This window comes from Macrotis lagotis, chromosome 3 (assembly GCF_037893015.1).
Source record: "Macrotis lagotis isolate mMagLag1 chromosome 3, bilby.v1.9.chrom.fasta, whole genome shotgun sequence".
NCBI lineage: Eukaryota > Metazoa > Chordata > Mammalia > Peramelemorphia > Peramelidae > Macrotis > Macrotis lagotis.
In genome coordinates this window covers 25,106,290-25,129,291 of record NC_133660.1, presented here as the reverse complement: position 1 = coordinate 25,129,291, position 23,002 = coordinate 25,106,290, and the positions used below count along the sequence as shown (strand labels likewise).

At 42.7% G+C, this 23,002-nt stretch overlaps 1 protein-coding gene across 1 annotated transcript in view; it reads left to right on the top strand.

The window, feature by feature from the left end:
- TRPC3 (transient receptor potential cation channel subfamily C member 3) overlaps positions 1 to 23,002 on the top strand; it is a 91,891-nt gene that overhangs the window by 4,594 nt on the left and 64,295 nt on the right. The window contains exon 2 of the mRNA XM_074231536.1: positions 18,460 to 19,279. Coding sequence (XP_074087637.1) covers positions 18,460 to 19,279 — 820 coding nt within the window. The remainder of the gene's footprint in view (positions 1 to 18,459; positions 19,280 to 23,002) is intronic.

Below are 23,002 nucleotides of genomic sequence, written 5' to 3'. Positions count from 1 at the left end.
TTCTGGATTTGGCTTAAAGGTTTTGAGTTCAAATCTGCATTTGTTAATTACCTTTCTCATGACCTTGAGCAAATCATTTAATCTCTCCAGATCTCAGGACATGTATTTGAGGGGAAAATAAAATATTAAAATTTAAATATTGTAACAAAAATGAGGGAGTTGGACTGGACACCCCCAGGGATCCCTTTCTGCTCTAAATCTTATAAACTAAGAGAAACCTGATCTAAAGGCCCCATATCAAGTTACAAGCAGAGCTGGGGTGCCCACCCAGGTCCCCTGTGATCAGATTCCCACTGTCAGACTCTGGCTTCTTTCCTTAGACCTCCTCTCCAAAGAGTTAGAATGCAGTCTGAGCCATACTAGGTAGGTGACCTTGAACATGTTCTTTCCTTCAAATGTCCTCATCTGTAAAATGACAGCGTGATCTCTGAAACCCCTGACAGCTTCTAGTTGGAAACATTTTCTGATCCTGGGAGGATGGTGTATATGCACAGTTCATCCCCGCTGCTGAATGGCAAGGTGAAACCCTTCTGCCAAAATGTGAATTTTTTAATATATAATTTGCTCCAATATTTGAGTCTGGGCACATTTGTTTCTTTCAGCACAAAATTCAACTTAAAGAGGACACCTGAAGGCTCTGACCTGATAAAGCAGGGCATGTGGGAGATGGTTCATATTGCTTTTTAAAGTTTTGGGTCAGTGAAACAAATCTCTGAAGCAATTGTGTTGTTTCATACAGACTAGTCTAATGGGTAAAGGAAACTAGGTGGCTCACTGGAGGATCTAGAGTCAGGAAGACAGTTCAAATCAGTCCTCAGACACTAACTGTGTGATCTTGGGCAAGTCACTTAACCTCTATTTCCTTAATCCCCTGGAGAAGTAAGCATACAAATCACTCCAGTATCTTTGCCCCCCTCCCCCCCAAAAGTCCAAATGCAAAAATCAAAAACAAAAACACATGGAATCATGAACAGTAGTTCAGGACTGAAATAACTGAACACCAGTCTAGTGGGGAGGCAGAAAATTTTTCTCACAGCCTTTATGGCTGGCATGGAGGATTGTGTGTGCTTATTAATAATAACCAATATGCATAGATCAAAGAACTGGAACTTGAATAGGCTGTAAACAAAGCTAGACATCTGGTCCTTTACTTTTTATGGGTTGAGAAACTGAATCACAAAGGAGGAAGATGACTTGTCCCAGGTCTCATCAGGAACAGGTGACAGAGACTTGGACCTGATTCCTGAGAATAGGAATTTCTATCCCCAGCACTCAACACAGTGAATGGCCCATATATTAGTCTTTTCATAGATGCTTGCTGATTATTCAATCCAAATCTATGTCATTTCCAATCTATGGAGTCATCTCCCATTTTATGACTTGCAAGGAACTTTTGACTCACATTAGTTCCTTGGATTCCTACAACAAACCTGTTGGGGCTAGTCCTGCAGGTAATATTAGCTCCACTTTGAAGATGAGGAAATGGATATTCAGAGAGGCTGAGGGAGTTTCTCATAGTCACACAGCTGGAAAGTGTCCATGGCAGAATCTGAATGCAGGTCTTGCGAGTTCCAAGTTCCCAGGCTTCTCACTAGACTGTGCTACTTCTTGGTTACATAGTTATATAGTTTAAAAGAGGTTTTACTGCTAGAGTCAAAAATGAAATACTTTCTTCAAGTAGGAGTGCTTGTTGTTCTGTCTGCCCACCACTGAACATAGACCCTCTGTAGTCAATGCAGACACAAGTACAGGACCACGGACACCAAGTCAGCAGCAGCTCAGAGCAGACAGCCGATGGCTTGTGTTCTCATAGCTTCAACGGTTAACAAAGCTTTGTTCTCCTGAAGGGGGCAGCCAGAAGAGATCTCATAGACTATATAATCCAACCTCTTCATTTTAAACATGAAAAAAAATCTGTTACCCCAAAAGGAGAAATGTCCTACCCATCCCCTACATTGACTCAGCTACTCAGTGTTTGAATAGGATTTGAATTCATGTCCTTTGACTCCAGTGTCTGCACTATTTTTACTATGCCACAAGGGTTCTCTTGTTATGATGGGATGCCCATTTTATGGACAAGGACTTTGAGGCACAGAGAGGTGAAATATCTTGCCCATGGTCTCAGATTCTGTAGGAAGGGACGGATCTGGATTCATCTCTAGCACCTCTTGAGCTGGGGACACTAAAACCAAAGGGGTTCATTTTTGGTGCAAAGAATATGGTGTCCCATTTAGAAATTTGGCCAGGATACTGGAGAGAGCATTGTATACTGTGTCCAGAAATACTATCTTAGCTGATCAAGGCACATAACACATACCAATGCCTCTTGGTTGGTTATTTGTTTCATTACCTGATGTAATATCATGATACTATCATAAGATCATGAATTTAGAGTTGGCCATCAAGTTCAACCTCTCATTTTACAAATGAGGAAATTGAGGCACATTGACTTGTCTAGGATCACACAGTAATTTTGAGAGGTCTGAATGGGTCTTCCTTACTCCAAGTCTAGTGGGCTACATTGAGGCATTGAGACCAAACCAACCAGAGGGATGGATGTCTGCATCATTTCATCCATGTTTATCATCTGGTCATCTGTGACTCAATGATTTGAACCAAATCTTAGTAAACCAATGCTTCTATAGAAAATGCTTATATGGAAGAGGACATTGTGGGATTTTGATTCGTCAATTAATAAATGCATAAGTTCTCCAAACCCTTCCTGAGGACAAAACCTTAAGTTGTGGCAGGAAAACAGAAAGTGCCTTCACTTGGAAGACAATTTGCAATCGAGACGTTTCTCCTGGCTTCAGAACTGAAGGTATAACTAGATAGTGCTGCAGTGAGTAGATAGAGCTCGCCTGAATTCAAACACAGCCTCATTAATCATGTGACCCTGGACAAGTCACACTGTCTCAAGTTTCCTCATTGTTAAAATGAACAGGAGAAACCCTCCAGTACTTTTACCAAGAAAGGCGCAAATGGGATCACAAAGATTCAAACAAGATTCAACAACAACAGTTCAGAGGAGAAAAGGACATCTAGATTAGACAATAAACTTTTTTTTATATTTTTGCCAGGCAAATGGGGTTAAGTGGCTTGCCCAAGGCCACACAGCTAAGTAATTAATAAGTGTCTGAGGCTGGATTTGAACTCAGGTATTCCTGACTTCAGGGCTGGTGCTCTATCCACTGTGCCACCCAGCCACCCCAACAATAAACTTTCTCAAGGGTAAAGCCAGGAGTTAAAATAAGGTTCTTGAGTCAGAATCTAGTGTTCTTTCCACTATACTAATACTTTTGAGGTTTCTTTGACCAATAGATTCTGTATGTTCCAGGAGCTGTTGTGCTTTTCCAGTTCAATAGGACATGTAGGTCCCCCAAGATCACCTCTGCACTACACTGAGGGTCTGCAGAAGGCCCTCGAAGAGAGAAACTAAAATCCAAAATACCTGAGTAGTTGTTCTGCTGTTGACTCTTTAAGGAAAGTTCATCTATGCTTATTTTAGAGAAATTGGCTCATGAGAAAGTTGCTGATTTGTTCAATGGCATCTCCTTTAACACAGTTAAGGAAAATAAGGAAGATGGTAGAAATGAGGATGTTGTTGTGTGTATCAACTTCCACTCTAAGTGTGCCTGCATATAGGAGCCATTGGTGCCAAAGAGTTAGTCAAGAGAACAATGATTTATATTAATTAATCTATACTAATTTAAACAATACTACTTTAAATTAGGCTCCATCATTAGCCATCATTTGACAAATGAGTTGTAGCCAATTGGTGGAACTTTTATTGAAGGTTCCACAATATATCTATTGCATACTAGTTGAGAATTGGTCCTTGAGGCAGGCTGTTTGGTCTTTCTGAATTCATACTATTCACTGTTTATTTAGCAAAGAGTTTGTGATTTATTATTTTAAAAATATTTTTGTAGATACCTTTTGATTTTACTCACACCATGGCTATCTCCTGATGTACTAGACTCTGAATATGTAGCCAAGCAAAATAATTCAGCAAGAGACGGATGTAGAGGGTACATATTACAGCTCACTCAGGTCCCCACTCCTAGCCCTCTCCTGAGACAAGGGCAGAGGGCTTCCTTACCTGGCTTCTAAAACTGAAAATGTTCATTTCAATGAATCAGAAAGTCTCCTTTGTAATGGTAGCAGCATTAGCTAAAGGCCTCTCATACACCATAAATTTGCCAAATACGTTACAAATATCACCTCAATGTATCCTCAGGAAAAGTTTGGAAGGCAAGTGCTAGGATTGTTCTCATTTTAAGGATAGGAATCAGAGTGGGACTGTGGGTCTGCTAGGCTATAGAACTTCTGAAGGAGGAAAATTCCTTCCATCGATGCACATTTTTTGCACCTGAGGGTCTTAGAGAGTGGCTAGAACACTGAGAGGACCTAGCCCAGGGTCAATTCATGTCAGAGGTGGGTGATTTGAACCCACATTTTCTTGGGTATAAGGCTGGCTCTCTAGCCACTACTACAAATGAAGGCAGACAGCGATTAAGTGATTTGCCCTAAAGTCACACAATTAGTAAGTGTCTGAGGGTAGGATTTGAACTCACATTTTCCTCAATAGTTTATCTAGTATATATGGGTGTTTAAGGAGAACTAGTACCTCTGGTGGGAGGGCTGCTGTTCCACCTCTGGTCTCCACCTGGCCCTGAACCCTCATCTGTGGCTCCAAGAAACTATAGTATATGCCCTAGTCATCACATCTCAGCAGACAAGCTAAACTAGGTTGAAGGTAACCCAACAGGCCTCAGACCTTGGGAGAGTGAGGGGGATGTCTACCTGAAGCATGCCAAGACTTCACTGGAGAAATGGGCAGATGGCAGCCAGAAAGAGACTGAAGCAGGAATTATGAAACCCTTAGGTCAGAAACCCTTTGGAAGACATCAAGGTCATCCATTGCATGGTCTTCCCGACTTTTGTCCAGTCACTGAACTTTGATGATTCTGGAAGAGAGACTGAGACTGATGACTCTGTACCATTCTGCCTCACTTAAATCCAACTCACCTGTAATGTCATTGCTTCAAAAACAGACAAAAGACAATAGCTACCGTGCCACCAAATGTGGTCATTGGCTATATATTCTCCTAATGCTACTTTTATGTCAGTTTTGTATCATATAGGTCTTTCTTTGTTGAGCCAAATTTCTCATATTTGTGGTTTCTTATTATATTCAGATACTTACTATCCGTGTGACTCTGGGCAAGTCACTTAACCCCATTTACCTCAGTTTCTTCATCTGTAAAATAAGATGGAGAAATAAATGGCAAACCTCTCCAGTATCTCTACCAAGAAAATCCCAAATGGTATCACAAAGAATCATACCTGACTGAAACAACTATGCAGTAACTTATTCTATTCCATTTATATGCCATAATTTATTCAGCCATTCCCCAATTGATTGGCATCTTCTTTCCTTACAGTTTTTTGCTATTATGATTTGGTCTTAAAAAGCAGTATAATACAGTTCTTTATTTAGTCCCTTTTATCATCTAAAACTTGTCAGTAGAGAATAATTTTTAAGCTTAAGTGAATTTTTTCCCTTTTTCTTTCTTCTATCTCTGTCTGTCTGGCTGTTTGTCTCTCTCTCTTGCTCTCATAGTGCAAGGCACATAATCATTTTAATGATTCTAATTATTCTAATACTTGTGAAGTAATAGAGACCTAAGCTTAATGTCAGGAAGACCTGAGTTCAAATCCGGTTTCATATATTCACTAGGTGTGTGACTCTGGACTTAGCTTCTGTTTCTTCATCTATAAAATGGGCATAATAATAGTACCTAGCTCCCAGAGTTGTTATGAAAATCAAATGAGATAATATTTGTAAATCATTAGCCTATAGTAGGCACTATATAAATGTTAGCTACAATCATTAATATTGCTGACCTTTTGGAAATGATGCAAATCCTGGGAGTTAGTGATCTTTTATTATACATGAATACATTAAAAGTAAATTAAAATTCTTTCCTCTGTCTTGATCAGACCATACCTACATGCTGTATTCCATTCTGGGAAGCATATTTGAGGACACATGTTAACTAGTTGGAACAAGAAAAGGAGTGCATTCAGGATGGAGAGGACATTCCAAATGAACAGAGTTAAAGGAACTCTCAGAATGTTCAGCTGGTTGAAAAGTTGATAGGAGGACATGAGAGCTGCCTTTAACCAAATGGATAGCTGGCCTGTGAGAAGGGATTTTGATTTGTTGACCTTGGCTTCAGAGGCAAAATGAGGAGCAATGGGTGGAAGATGCAAACATCCCAATTTTGAACGAGGTCAGGAAAAACACACATCAGGTCTAATGAGATGTTTTGGGAAGTAGGGAGCTCTCCTTTTCTGGAGGTCTTCTAAGCGAAGTCTAGATAGCCACTGGCAGTCCGGATTTTAGGTTTCTGTCAGTCTGATGGTTTAATGAATTCTGAAATTCTGTGAATCTCTAATAGCCACAACTTAAAAGAAATGCTTTCTCCTTCAATGTAAGTCTTGAAAAGCACATCAATAATCCACCCTTTTCTTCATAAATTCACCTAAGGAGAAGTACCAAATTGAAGCTCCAAGTCCATGAAGTTCTTGTGCAGACATATCTAAAATAAGATTGATTCATTGACGAGCATTTATTATGCACCTGCTGTATACTAGTCACTGTGCCAGTTGTTGGGCACACGAAGACAAAAAAAATTGGCTTCAAGGAGCTTACATTCCATCTGAAGAGAGGCATGTAGCCATGAAAGTCTCCCCTTCAGAGAGCTTGTGACCAAGCTTCAGCATTGGTTGTCATGGTAGTATCAGTTTGCCAATGAACATGCTCAATTGAAGCCCTCTGGTTCCATTAGTGATCGAAATTGTGCCCTCCCAACCTTCACAATGAGGTTCTCTGGGGAAGCCAGTGAAGAGGACAAACTACTCAATGACATTCAGACTGGTTGTTTGATTTCTTTCACAAAAGAAAGGAATGAAAACAAGGTGATGGATAGCTTTGGTCTTAAACACCTCTGGTTTGGCTTATATGGAATTAGTAAAATTCCCCTTCTTCTGTGCTCCTAGACAGGTTTGCAGTGCAAAAAATAATGGGTCTCTGGAAAAAGGGAAACCTTCACTCTTCTCTAATAATTATACTTCTGTGTATAAAGTAAAATACAACAAACAGCCTGGGATTTGTTGACTAACAAGTTTTATCTTATTTTAAAGGATTGGTAGTGAAAGTGAACATTTGGGACCAGAGTCCCAAGTGACCTCTCCAAAGAATCAAACTGGGAGAATGGGATCAGGAAGTAAAGGAATTGACCAGGCTAAAGAGGCAGCACTCACTGACTCTGGATTCAAATCTTACCTTTGACACTTGATATCTGTGTGACCCTGGGCACATCACTTAATCTCCCTGGGTCTCAGTTTCCTCATCTGCAAGATAAGAGGACTGAATTAGATGGCTTCTGAAGCACTTTGTAGCTCTGTGAATCTAGGAGCCTATGAACCAGATTTTTCTTGGAGTGAAAAAAAAAAAAGGAGAGGATTCCATCTTTTCTCCCAGTTCCCAATTAGCATGATGTCTCTTCTACCACTTGTCATGCCATCCTCCTTCCTTCATGCTTCTTCTGTCTTCCTACAAAATCCTTCAAGGTCAGGACCTAGGAATCTGGGCAAACACCCATCTCACAAATTGGTCCCTTATCAGAAGTCACTTGAGTCATTGTCCTTTGTGAGTATTGTCAAAAGTGGTAGCAGGGAATGAAAAATAAAGGCAAAATTAATACATAGTAATTGGTTAAGGTACTAGCAGCTAGATTAAAGATTTTCTTGTTTTTAGAATTTTATTTATTCAAAGTAATGGAGTGAAGTGACTTGCCCAAGGTCTTACAGCTAGGTAATTATTAAGTGTCTGATGCCAGATTTGAACTCAGGTCCTCCTGACTCTAGAGCTGGTGTTCTATCCACTGTATCACCAAGCTGTCCCTAGATTGAAGAGATCACACTGGAACATTTTTTAGGAGAAACTAGCTCTGGGCCAGAAGTTAGGAAGCCCTGAGTTAAAATTCAGCCTCAGCTACTTACTAGCAGCATAGCTCTGGACAAGTCATCTAATCTCTTTATGCTTTAGTTTCCTCAACTAAAAATGGAAACAATAATAATAACCCCTGCCTCTCAGGATTGTGGCAAGTATAAAATGAGATTGATATTTGTAAAGTTCTTTGTAAACCTTAAACTTTTATAATTGTTACAATAGAATATTTTCATTGTGGATCAACTAGATCATTACTGACATGATGAGATGAGAAGGAGTGTATTTAGTAAGATGTAAATTTTTTGAAGACCGGTTTTAATGTCTGTCTTTGTATCCCTGGTGTCTAGAAAAATAATCGATGTAGAGTAAAAAATGTGATAACAACAACAGCATAATAACATTTATATAGTTCTTCAAGATTGCAAAGAAATCTTTATATATTTTGTCTCATTTTATCTTCACAACAACTCTGGGGGTAGGGGCTATTGGTAACCCCAATTTCAGATCCAAAAAGGGAAGCAGACAGAAGTCTCCCAGCTACTAGATGATAAATAATTTCTTGAAGTGGCTATCTTCACCTTAGTGCCTGAGAATTCATCATTATATAGATTTCTAGAATATTAGACTTGAAAAGTTCTTTGTTCTCTATGTCACAGGATTAAGAACTAGAAGGTAGGAATGAATCATGGGGAATATCTGATTCTGCCTTCTCATTTGCTAGATGCAGAAATAGACTCCAGAGAAATTAAAGTGATTTTTCTCAACGGCTATAATAATGAACATATCCAGGATCTGAACCCTCATTTTTAGAGTCTGAAGTACAGATATGCACAGATTAAAATTTTGATATGAACATTTATACTTCAGAAATCACAAATGATACAAATCAGGATTGATTTATTGTTTTGTTGATCATCTAGACTTAAGAAAATGATGTGAAAATATTAATAATGTACATTAAACTGAGAAGTGTGTTCCAGTGCTTTTATTTGAAGATCTTGGTGTTAAAAATTTATTAGCTTACCCTTGATCCAGGGCCAGTGCTCTTTCCATTGCCCCACACTGTCTCTCTTGTCTACCCCCTAATTTTCTAGGTAAGCAAACTGAGACCCAGAGGCTACTTGTCAATAGAAGTTTGTGGCCAAGTAGGTGAGGGGTCCTGGTCTTCTGATTCCCCTTCTGGGATGCTTTCTACTAGACCCCACTTCCTTTCTTTTTGATTTAAGTAGTATTCTCACCTTAGGTTTTCTGTTAAGTGCAAATATGTGTTTGCACAGAGATGTTACCCATGAAGTCTGTGACAACTTAGTGTGAATCTATTCATCACACGTGAGCTTTTCCTCCAAGATGAAGAAATATGGGAGAATTGGAGGAGGAAAAAGTAAAAATGGGGGGGGGGTACTTAAGGCAAATCTAACTTCCCTAGGCATCTTCTTTAAGTCTGTCTCACCACCATTCCCTTAGGAGTGTCTCTTGAACTTTGTTCCCATTTCGCTGTTCAGTTGTGTCTAACTCTTCATGACCCCATTTCAGGTTTTCTTGGCAGAAATCCTAAAGTGGCTTGCTACTTCCTTTCCCATTTCATTTTACAGATGAGGAAACTGAGGTAAACAGAGTGAAGTGACTTGCCCAGGATCACACAAGATAGTGTCTGAGATCAGATTTGAACTCAGGAAGATGTCTTCTTGACTCCAGACCCAGCGCTCTATCTGCTTCATTGACCAACTGTCCATTCCCATATTTACTCATTTGTCAAAGGCTATGGCTTATGTACCTTCATTAATTCTCAAATCTGCTCCATTCTTGTTTCTATTGATCCCACTAGCTCAGATTCTCATTGCCATGGTTTAATCAGGTCTTTCTACCTTGACTCCCCCATCCCCTCCATTGACCATGACACAACCAGCTTAATCTGACTTCAGGAGCTGTGTAGGGTCTCAGATTCAACCCCAATAGAGGATGTAGACATAAAGGATGACACCATAGATAAATTAACAGACCAAGAAACACTCTATCAGATCTATGGGAAGGAGACAAATTTATGACCAAACAAGAAATAGAGTACATTATAAGCTGTAAAATGAATAATTTTGACTATATTAAATTAAGAAATTTTTGCACTAATAAAATCAATGCTGCCAAAATTAGAAAGAAAGCAGGAAGCTGAAAAATAACCTTGACAACTAGCAGTTCTGGTAAAGGTCTCATTTCTAAAATCTACAGAGAATTGTATCAAATTTATAAGGTTGCAAGTCATTCCTCAATTGCTAAATGGCCAAAGGATACGAATGGACAGTTTTCAAATGAAGAAATTAAAGCTATATATAAAATCATGTGAAAAAATGCTCCAGATCCAGCCCCAAACCCAGTCTGAAGTCTCCAACAAAATAACCGAGGCAGAAATCCCAAGTCAAAGGGGCGTCTGCAATTCTGTTAAACTGACCCTGGTGGGCTTTTCAGCTGACTGGTAATGGCTGCTAGAATTCTAGCCAAGTGTCAATAAGCTACACATGTTCCTCAGACAAAACCCCAGGTCAGAAATTTGAGAAGTGCCAACCTAAAAAGGAAGTTCCATAAAGGTTTTGCTCCTTAATAAGTCACTTTGGGAATAGTAAGAGCTTGTAGGTCTCCAATCTGACCTGTCTCTGAGCCTGGAACAATACCACATCCAATTACACAAAGAAGGTAGCAGCATGATTGAAGCATATAGAACTTCAGTCCAGACACTTTCTTTAGAACTTTAGAGAGCCCTGCCAGCCCTAACATAAAACCTGAGCTTGGGAAATAGGCTGGCAGAATGAACAAACAAATAGAATTCCAGCTTAAAGAGCTATTATGCTGATGGGATTCAAGATTCAAACTCCAAAGAGATTGAGTCCAAGACATCTATAAGCAAAGCCTTGAAGGAAAATAACTGGGTACAAGATCAACTAAAATTTCTGGAAAAGGTGAAGTAAGATGTGTTTTGTTTTTCTTTTTAAAGAGCTAAAAAGTTGTTAGAGGAAAAAAATTGGACAAGACCTAAGAGTTGTCAAAGAAAGAAATGGAGGGGCATTTAGGTGGTGCAGTGGATAAAGCACCAGCCTTTGTATGACCTTGGGCAAGTCATTTAACCCCATTGCCTTGCCGAGAGAGAGAGAGAGAGAGAGAGAGAGAGAGAGAGAGAGAGAGAAATGAAGAGAGAACTAAGTTTGGCAGAAGAGGTATAAAACTTGAACCACACAGTAGATTCCCTAAAAATTAGAATGGATCAAACTGAAGTTCATGACTACATGAAACAAGAATATTAAAAACTAATTCAAAAGACTAAAAGAAGAAAATATCAAGTATTTCATAGCAAAAACAATTGATGTGGAAACCAGCTTGATGAAAGACAACAGTAATAATGATGATGATTTTTGTTGTTGTTCAACTAGTCTGATTCTTTGTAAACCCATTTGGGGTTTTCTTAGCAAAGATGGTGAATTGGTTTATCATTTCCTTTACCTGATCATTTTACAGATGAGGAAACTAAGGCAAACAGGACTAAGTGACTTGTTCAGAGCCACACAGCTAGTGAGTGCATGAACTAGATTTGAACTCAGGTCTTCCCGATTTCAGGTCTGACCCTCTATCTACTGAGTCAGCTATCCACCAGAATAATGATGGCCAATATTTATATAGTACTTGCTTGTGCATTAGGCAGTATGAAAAGTGCTTTACAATTATGATGTCATTTTTTTCCATAAAAACAACCCTGTGATATAGGAGTTAGTAATATCTCCATTTTACAGATGAGGAAATTGAGGCAGAGAGAGATTACATTGGTTTTCCCAGTTAGTGTGTGTGGATTTGAACTCAGGTATTCCTGACTCAGGACCAAGTATTTTATCTGCTCCTATTTCAGACTACCTAAAAGTCATGATCTTTAAAAAAGGAGCCTAGATATAATATTTCAAAAAGTCATATTAGAAAGTTGCCCAGATCTCTTTGAACCAGAGGGCAAACTGGAAATACAAAAAATTTCCTAGATACCTCCTAAAAGAGAAATGAATTCATGTGAAGCACTATTCTCAGTAGAATTAAGAAAAGGTTGCGTTTAATCTATGACTCATGAGGATTTATGAAGAATCAATGTGATAGAAAGAAGATAAGAATAGATTTCTTTCTTATGATGACTGCCTTGAATACTATTTTAAAATAAAATCATGTAAAGAGAAGTTTATAAAGAAAATTCTATGGGAAAAGATTGTTTCCTGTCATTGCTGGAGAGAAGAGGAAAAAATAACTAATGTTAAGGAGAAATATTAAGATGACTAAGACACTTTACTCTTTACTTGCATAAGTTGAATGATTTGGAATTGAGTTTACAAACAAGTGGCTCTGACAATTACTTTTTATTTATTTTATATTATTATAATAATCTTGTTGTGAGAGTAATCATAAACACCCCTCCCCTCCCAAAAAAGGGTGAGAAATCTCAAGAGAGAAAAAAGTATACTTCAATCTGTGTTCAGATTCCAATGGCTCTGTCTCTGGGATGAGTGCCTTCCCCATCCTAGACACCAGAGAAGCTGCTTCAATATTTTTCCCATAGTTGCTATCACTAGCTGTATTTCCTTCCACTCTCATCTCTTTCATTCTCTCTCTCCTTTCATCCTGTCCCTGTTCAGAAGTGTGTTGTATCTGAGTACCCTCTCCTTTGATCTTCTCTCTCCTCTATCACCTATTCCCCCCCTTCCCTCCCCCCTGTTCCCCCTATCCCATCCCTTTCCTCTCATTTTTCTCTAAGGTAAGATAGATTTCCTCACCCTATCAAGTGTGTATGTTATTTCCTCTCTGAGCCATTTCTGATGAGAATGCAGGCTCACTCATTCCCCCTCACCTTCCCCCATTCCACTCCATTGAAAAAAAAGCTTTATTCTTATGTGAAATATCTTAGCCCCTTCTTCCTTTCCTTTCTCTTCCTCTCAGTATTTTCCTTTATCACCCATTGACTCCATCTTTTTACTATGTTATACCATTATATTCCACTCCTTCCTGTGCCCTGTCTATATATGCTCCTTCTAACAGCTCTAATATATGAGAAAGTTCATATGAGTTATCAGTATCTTCTTCCCATGCAGCAATACAAGCAGTTCAACATCATTAAGTTCCTCATGGTTAGTCCTTCTTATCCACCCCCTCTATGATTCACCAGAGTCCTGTACCTGGAGATCAAACTTTCTGTTAAACTCTGGTTGTTTCAATAGAAAAGTTTGAAAGTCCTTTGTTTCATTGAAAGTCCATCTTTTCCCCTGAAAGAGGATGTTCAATTTTGCTGGATAGTTGATTCTCGGTTGTAAACCAAGATCTTTTGCCTTCCGGAATATCATATTCCAATCCCTACGAGAACTTAATGCTGCCAGATGCTGCCAGATCCTGTGTAATCCTGACTATAGAGCCATGGTAGCTGAATTGTTTGTTTCTGGCAGCTTTTAGTATTTTCTCTTTGACTTGGGAGTTTTGGAATTTGGCTATAATATTCCTGGATTTTTTTTTCTTTTGGGATCTCTTTCAGGAGATGACCAGTGAATTCCCTCAATTTCTATTTTACCTTCTGTTTCTAGGATCTCAGAGCAATTTTGCTATAATATTTCTTGAAAAATGAAGTCTAGGCTCTTTTCCTGGTTGTGACTTTCAGGTAGCCCAATAATTTTTAAACTATCTCTTCTGGATCTGTTTTCAAGTTTGGTTGTTTTTCCAATGAAATATTTCACATTTTCTTCTAATTTTGGGGTTTTTTGGGTATAGTTTTATTTCTTCCTGATTTCTTGAAAAGTCATCAGCTTCCTTTAGTTCCATTCTGGATTTGAAGGAGTTATTTTCTTCAGAGAATTTTTTTTATCTTCTTTCCCAGCTGGCCAATTCTGCATTCTTCTCCTCATTTGCCTTTTGATTTGGCCTAAACTCTTTTTGGTTTGGTTGGTTTTTTGTTTTTGTTTTTGCAAGACAATGGGATTAAGTGACTTGCCCAAGGTCACATGGCTAGGTAATTATAAAGTGTCCGAGGCTGCATTTGAACTCAGGTCCCCCTGACTCCAAGGCTGGTGCTCTATCCACTGCACCACCTAGTTGCCCCTAAACTGGTTTTTAATATGGTATTTTCTTCAGTATGATTTTGTATTTCTTTCACCAAGTTGCTGACTTGGTTATCATGATTTGTCTACATCACTCTCATTTCTCCTCCCAATTTTTCTTCCACCTCCCTTAATTGCTTTTCAAAGTCTTTTTTGAGCTCATCCATAGCCTGAACCCATTTTCTATTTCTCTTGGATTTTTTGGTTACAGAAGCTTTGATTTTGTTATCATGTGAATATGTATCTTGGTCCTCCATGGGACCAAAGTAATTTTCTTTGGTCAGATGCTTCTTTTTTTGTTTGCTCATTTCCTCAGCCTATGACTGATTTACTGCACTTCCAAGGCTTTGGGGGATTTTTGGGATACCCCACTGGGACCTTAATTCCTCCAAGGTCTTATGGGAGGCTCTGACTGCTCTCTTATCTGTATTCAGGCCCTCTTCTCTGCCCTGGAGCTGTGAGGAGGGTTCCCCCTCAGCTACAGTGATGTTGTGGGGGCCCAGACTGCAACCTGGATCTGAGTGTGGGCAAGCAGCTGAGTTCCACCTCAGGGAGAGCAGAGAGACCTCTGCAATCTCTCCCAGCCCCCTTACTGTCTGTGGTCTGAGAGCTCTGGATGTGCTTGGTGGCTTCGCTGATTCTAGCTGCAGGTTCTCATGGCAGGGCTGAGTTCTCTCACCACCCCTTTTGGCTGTCCCTGGTGATCCCTGGGTCAAGAGGTCTGGAAACCACCCCCTCTGCCACAGACCCAGGCTTTTTCCAACCCCTGGTCTTGGTGGAACAGACATTTTCTGCGAAACTTCTAAGTTGTCTTGGACTGGGTAATGGTAGCACTCAGTCTTTCTGTGGATTCTGCCCCTCTAGATTTTGGCTAGAGTCATAATTTGATGGCTTTTGGAGTTTTTGGGGGAACAACTTTCCAGGAATTCCTACCTTCACACCACCATCTTGGCTCCACCCCTCTGACAGTTACTTTACAAATAGTCATATAGGATATGCCATAGAAAGTATATGGAGAGAAGGGAAAGTTTGGAGCAGTCACTGGAGACAATGAGATATGAAACTAAATCAGAAATGAAACAATCATCAATTCAAAGAATAAGCAAAGATGATCCAGTTGAGGTTAGATACCATAAATTTGTAGGAACCTGGGCAACATGGTTGAATCCTTTGGCAGCCAGAGAAAAAGAATGTGGAAGCATATGAGTGAATGAGGGTTTGGGTTTAGCAAGGAATTAGAGATGATGAGAAAAGGGGGAAAGAGATTCAGACTCAGAATACAGTTGGACTGGATAACTATAGGGCCAAAATTATAATAGAGGAAAATAAGGCCAGCACACAGAAGTGTAGAAAGATGTCAGTTGAAATGAAGATAAAGAAGTTTGGAAAGAGTAAGGAAAAGAAAGGGATGAAAGGAGAGAAGTGGTGGTTTGAGAGAGGAATTTTCCAGTCTGGATCATGGAGGTTGAAAAGTGACATCAAGGGCATGGCAATTCTTGCATGTGGATGAGGAAGAATGAAGATATGGAAAGCAGTGAAGCTGATGAACCAGGAAGACTGGGTGTCTGAGGCAGCAACTTGAGTGGAGAGCCTAAGCCTAGTAGAACTCAAGTACTTGTTGAAGGGGGAATGACCAAGGACCAGTAGACAACTGGAATGAATCTCTGGTAGTGGTCTCATCAGTCGGGTGCACCAGTAAATTTGGGGGTGTGGTGGTGCTTTTTCCTGCAACTTTTGAAGATATCCCTCCAGGATATGGGAATCATGTGCTTTGATTTAATCACTACAATCATTCAGTTTCCCATTTATTATTCATCACTTCATAAATCACAACTTTAGAGCTGGAAGGGATTTTATAGGATAGGAAGGTCCAATCTGTTCATTTTATAGTTGAGGAAATGGAAGCCCAGAGATCTGAAGCCAGGTCTCTTGTCTCCAAATATCTTCCCAATTCATTCACAATACCTCTTATTCATTTATTCACTGAACAAATATTTATTGAAAATATTTATTCCGTGTGTGTGTGTGTGTGTATGTGTGTGTGTGTGCACAAAGATTCAAAATTTAAGTAGGAGTTAAGAAGTTAAATAAGAGTTAAGAAGACTGGAAAGGTAGGAAGGGGCCAAGTTATTCTATAAAAACTTCCAATGCTGAATAGATAGACTTTTATTTGATCCAGATGATAGCGAGGCAAAATAAGAACAAAAGACATCAATAAAAATGAATTTTTTAAAAAAGACTACATCTTGAAATGACAACTTAGCGAGAGTCCCAGGAAGAATGTAGGATAGATGTGTATATTTAGCATTACAATCCCACTAGACTTTTTAAAATGCAGGAGATAGTTAACAAGGTTACTGAGGTAAGGAAGGAGTTTGGGATGTGTTGGGAGCTTGGGAGGAAATGCAACCTTTGGGAAAGAGTTATGATCTTTGAAAAGATCCATCTCATATACATTTGAAGAAATTTGGAAGAAGGATATAGCTCCATTTTCCTTCTAGGAAAAAAGTGAAGAAAAATGATTTTTGGGGGTGGGGTGGCTTAAAAAAATGGAATCATAATGATAATTCCAGTCTCATCACAACAGACACAATTTTCTTTAAAAGGTGGAAGGCACCCCATCAAGGCGACATTGTTATTACTGTTGTTCAGACAGTTCTGGGGATGTGGTTAGTGCCCAATAAAGATTGTTGATTGATCTTAGTGATTTAGAAAGGATACATTCAACCAAAACAAAATTATTTTTTGTCCTGAGGCAGATGTAAAAACTCAATAATGGCCTCCACAACATCCAGCTCACAGATCACATGGCCCTAGCTAGATTTGGAACTGGGAAGGACTTCAGAGGCCATCAAAACCACCCCCAACCCCCATTTGCCAAATAAAGAAACTGAGATCCAGAGAGATGAAGTTATTTGCTCACCAGGTGACAGAGAAACCCTCTCAAACATCTTTTCTCCTCTTCCAAAACCAGTCCTCTCCTTCACTTCCTCCTCACCTCTACCCTGGACCAGTGATGTTAAACTCATATAAAACATGTGACAGAGTGACTTAGAAAACCACTCAGTTTTATCTGTGTTCTATTGTATTTTCCTTTATTTTGTTAACTCTTTCCCAATTACATTTTAATCTGTTTGCTGCCATTTGGAGGCATGTTTGACACCTCTACCCCAGACTACAGCCTTTACTCCTCTTCCTCCTCCCCTTCTTCCCCTCACAATCTACCAAAATCAGCATTGATCTGACCACATCACTCCTAGATCAAAAGCTGTCAGGGTGTCACTAGTGCCTCTGTGATGAAATACTTATCCTGACATTGAAGACCCTCTACAATCCAGCTCCCCCCCTGGATTTTCTACCCCCCCCTCACCCCCATACATGGAGTGAAACTCACTCTGTCTAATGGTTTCCCAGGAGTTCCAATCCCACCTTGCTGGTTTCTCCTACCTTCGGAGCCGAGGCAGCTGGGTGGTCCAATGGATATGTCGGACTTGGGGTCCGAAGATCAGAGTTGCAGCGTCACCCCACGTGCTTACTAGTTGTGGGATCCCGAGCAGGCCACCTCTATGTCATCTAATTCAATCCAACCCAATCAACATTTACTAAGTATCTTCTTGTACAGGGACTCTGCACACAGCTGGGGTATAAATAATAAAAAGAAAGGCAGTCTCGAACCCTTTTTCTGCCCCGACCCCTTTTTCAGTAGGACGAAGTTCAAAGGCCCGTTTCTCAGAAATGTTTTTTTTAAGGCAAACTGAAACAAACCAGGATCAGAGAAGAAGTTCTTTCTTTTTTTTTCAGGTTGTTTTGCAAGGCAATGGGGTTAAGTGGCTTGCCCAAGGTCACACGGCTAGGTCATTATGAAGCGTCTGAGGCTGGGTTTGAGAACTCGGTTCCTCCTGACTCCAGGGCCGTGCTCTATCCACTCGCCACCTAGCCGCCCGGAGGAAGTTCTTTCTATGGAACTAGTGCTCAGAACCTTTTTTACCAGGTCCCAGCCGCCTGCTAGCTCCCCTTCACCCGGAGAGAGAGGCAGTCTCGAACCCCGTCTCTGGCCCGGGCCCCTTTTTCAGTGAGACGAAGCTCGAAGGCCCCTTCTCAGAAAGAGGATTTTGAAGGCAAACAAGCGGGAACGCGGGAGGAGGGCAGCTAGGCCCCCCCCTCTCGGAAGGGGCCCCCCTCGCTGCCCCCCACCTGTCCGTGTGAGGAAGGGCAGGGCCCCCCGGCCCAGGGTCTGGAGCAAGCCGCAGCCTCGGGGGCCCTCGAAGGCCGGGGGTCCGGCGGGGGCGGGCGGCGCGGGGGTCCCTCCCCGCAGTGACCTTCTCCTCGCCCCCCCAGGTCGGCGGAGCGGAGCCCCGCGGCGGCGGCGGCGGGCCAGCGCGCGGGCCCCCGGGAGAAGGCGCGGCGGCCGGCGGTGCGCGGGCCGGCCTTCATGTTCAACGCGCGCGGGCCGAGCCTGACGGCCGAGGAGGAGCGCTTCCTGGCGGCGGCCGAGTACGGCAACATCCCGGTGGTGCGCAAGATGCTGGAGGAGTCGGCCACGCTGAACGTGAACTGCGTGGACTACATGGGGCAGAACGCGCTGCAGCTGGCCGTGGGCAACGAGCACCTGGAGGTGACGGAGCTGCTGCTGCGCAAGGAGCACCTGGGCCGCATCGGCGACGCGCTGCTGCTGGCCATCAGCAAGGGCTACGTGCGCATCGTGGAGGCGCTGCTGGGCCACCCGGGCTTCGCGGCCGGCCGCCGCCTGACGCTGGGCCCCGCGCCGCGCGGCCGGCCCGAGGACGCGGGCGGCGTCGGCAGCGGGCCGGACGAGGACGACGACGACTTCTACGCCTACGACGAGGACGGCACGCGCTTCTCGGCCGACATCACGCCCGTCATCCTGGCGGCGCACTGCCACAAGTACGAGGTGGTGCACATGCTGCTGAGCAAGGGCGCCCGCATCGCGCGGCCCCACGACTACTTCTGCAAGTGCCCCGACTGCGCCGAGCGCCAGCGCCGGGACTCCTTCAGCCACTCGCGCTCGCGCATCAACGCCTACCGCGGCCTGGCCAGCCCCGCCTACCTGTCGCTGGCCAGCGAGGACCCGGTGCTCACGGCGCTCGAGCTCAGCAACGAGCTGGCCAAGCTGGCCAACATCGAGAAGGAGTTCAAGGTGAGGGGGCGGGGCGTGGGGAGGGGGCGCGCGTGTGCGTGCGCCCTGCTGGCCACCCCGCGCCTCCTCCTTGTAAGCGCATCACACACGGAGGGAGGCGGGAAGGGAGAGAGAGGTCCGTTTCACCCCCTTCGGGGTTCCCAGGCCCCCCAAGTCTGGGCCCGGCCTGGGTGCCCGGGGAGCCTTACAGAGCGGCCCAGCGCCGGCCCGGGGTGGGTGGGAAGGGTAGGACTGGGGGTTCCAGCCTTGCCTCTGGGTTTCTTGGGGATAACATGTGCGGATGGAGCGCGGTGCCCTCGGAAGGTGACCCCCGGGCTCTCAGAGGCCTGACTGGTGGTCCAGCAGAGGCTGGGCAGGGGCTGCTCCCGCCTCCCTTAGAAAGCCCTCCAGCCCAGCCCTCTCATTTTAGGAAGGAGGAATCAGAAGCCACTTGTCAAGGACCTGAAGGATTTGAATCCAGTTCCCCGGACACCAAAGCTATTTTTTCTTCCAGACTACTTTGACTCGGTGGACACACAGTGGGGAACCGGGGGGGGGGGGGGGGAGTGATGGGGAAGCTCCTCCTGGAGTCACAGACCTTACTGCTACTCCAAAGCACGGTGTTGTGGGGGGGGGGGCACTGTTGCTCAAGCATGTCCTATTCTTCCCTTCAGGACACCATTTGGGATTTTCATGGCAAAGATCCTGGACTGGTTTTTGCCATTTCCTTTTCCTGCTCTTTTTACAGGTGAGGGAACTGAGGCAAGCAGAGGCAAGTGACTTGTCCAGGGTCACACAGCTAGTTAAGTGTCAGAGACCGGATCTGAACTAAGGAAGAAGTATTGCTCATGACTTCAAGCCCAGCACCCTATCCTCTGTGGGGCACCAGCCAGCTGCCCCAGGAGCAATTAGAGACAGTTTATCTCTTATAAAAAGATTGGGGTTTTAGCTCAGTATTCTTAGTCCCACATTTTTCTTCCCCTGTTGTAGTTACATTGAGTACATTAGTTTCTACACACACACACACACACACACACACACACACACACACACACACGCACACACACACATTTTAATAGGATCTTCATCTATAAAATGAGGGGGTGGGATTTAGACTAGATGACCTTAGGATCCCTTCTAACCTCTGCTCTTTTAAGAGAATCATACATTATGGTAGTTCTCATAAAAATGAAGTGGGTTACTGAATAGAATTCTGGGCCTGAAGTCAGAAAGATCTGAGCTCAAATCCTTCCTTGGACATTACTAGCTGTGTGACCCTAAGCAAGTCACTTAACCTTTGTCTACCTTAGTGCCCCCATCTGCAAAATGGGGGTGGTTATGGTGCTTAAATGAGATAATATTTATAAAGCATTTTGCATAGTGAGTGCTTTATAAAGGCAGCTAATATTAGACCCAAGTTTCTGGGGTGCCTGGGCTAGCAATAGGAAGGCCACAGCAGCTCTGCCCTATCCTAGCCCTGAAGCTCTACTGCCTGGCAGGTATTCTTTCTTGCCAACTTCAGTTGGCAGTTCAGCATCCACTCCAGTTGCTCTGGGCAAAAAAAAAATAGTATGCTATTGAGAACCAGTATATAATATTGATAAATGTGTGAGACATGTGTACCCTGCTATCCCTAACACTTGAGAAATTTTCTTTGAATTGAATTGAAATGGAGATAACATTCTATTAGAGAATTTTATTTATTATGATTCATTTATTAAAAAACATGGAGAACTTCCACCCCTGAAATCCACAGCCAAGGATGTGACCAAAAGCAGACAGACTGCATCTTGGCATCACTTGAAAAGGAATTAGTAAAAATAAATTTACTTAAGACAAGGCCCACAACAATTCCGAATGAACGTTGAAACAGTCCAGGTCATTGGCGCTGGCCAAAAAATCTCCTTTTTTCCCTAGGAGGCAGAGGAATGTATTGGAAAGAACACAGGGTTGAAGGCTCAAAGGATGTAGCTTTGAATCACAGCTCTGACACTTGCCCCCAAGTCCTGTGACCTCTCCTCCTCTGTAAAATGGACCATAGGTTCTGGGGATTCTGAGTTGAGAGAGAGAGAGAGAGACAGAAAGAAAGAAAGGGAAAGAGAGAAAGAGAGAGAGGTAAAGAGAGAGTGAGAGAGGTAGGAAAAAGAGTGAGAGAGAAAGAAAGGGAGAGAGATAAAAGGAGTAGTTGAGAAATAGGAGTTTTATTTTTAAATCAAAGGTAATTTATGTGGGTAGTTCATCAACAATCAGCAAAATTATTCATTCTTGTTTATGGCTGTTGAGGGAAACTTTTTTTCTACTTTCTCCAGCCTTTTTGTAGCCTTTAAGCAAACACCCCAGAACAGGTCAAATGCAGCCAGTCTGTTTTCAGTAATGTCCTGGTCACTCTTGGGGGTCTAGTTGGGAGGTGCTGGGGAATGGGAATAGATATAAGGGTCAGGACCTTGGAGGCTCAGGTCTGCTACCTGGTACCTCTGAGTTCTTGAGCAGTCACCTCCCTCTTTGGGCTTCAGTGTGACTAATGCCAACTTTATCAGGACTGTTCTCAGAGTTGAATTTGGCAGAGAGACCAATGGGGAGATGGGGAGGAAGATAGAGATGTAGAAGGGTAAGTGAGCTGGTCCTCTGCTGTGTGGGACATCAGGTCAGGGGGCTGTAGATAGAGCTGGAAAGGATGTTAGGGTCCAGCTGAGGAAACGGGCATAGAGAGGTTGCTTTTGCTCTGTCACCCAGCTAGTGAGTGTCTAAGGTGAACCCAGGTCTCCCTCCACTGTTGTTGTTCTTCTTCAAAGAAAGACTATCATGTCTGCAAGGTGATGTCATGACAAGCATGTGAACTGGTTGTGATGAGGAGGGGGGGCTGTGCTAAGTCCCCAGCCTTACTTCCTCCTCCAGAGCTATCTGGGTTCAATTGACTAGATATGAATCAGGACTCCTGGAGATGGCCCTGAATGTGACACAGTCAGGGTGAAGTGACTTGGCCAAGGTCACACAGTCATTTGATGTCAGGTGTCTTGACGCTGGATTCGAACCCCTGTCCTCTTGACTCCAAGGCCAGTGCTCTACCCTCTGCACCCTAAGCTGAAGTCAGAGATCCCTTTAAAGTCTACTGGGTGGGTGGTTCTTCCTGGTTCAATCAGTTTTCTCTGGAGGCATCACTCCATTCTGTTGCTGAGGGATAGACAAGAACTAAATTCTTTTGCTCAGTTTTCTTGTCTGTGAAGCAGAACCCTATAGAGAATGAAGACCCCCCCAAGCAGTAGCTTTAAAGGTCCCTGACATCAACATACCAGGTCATGTAACTTTGGAGCTAGAAGGGATCTCTGAGAGACCAGCTAGACTACCTTCTGTATTTTATATATGGGGAATCTGAGGTCATCACCAAGGTTACAAACTTGTGAACCTCAGATCCCTTCAGTGGAAAATATTTTCCCATGAGTTTTTCACTTGAAGGTGAGGGGATGACTTCCAGCAAATCCCAGGGCTCTGATCCTTGTTGGGAGAACCCCACATTTTCTTGGAGCTCATTTGTAATGAGATTTTTATTTTGAGAAGACAAACTTGTGTGTGGCCTTGACTCTGGTCTCAGTTATCCCAACCATGCAGTGTAGATAATAGCAGAGTCAGAACTAGAAAGCCAGGATCTGGGTTCAATATCAGTCCTCTTTCTTCACCCTCCCCCATACCGCCACTGCCCCAAACTATAATAACAACCACAGCAGTCTTTCATTCTAATTACCAAAC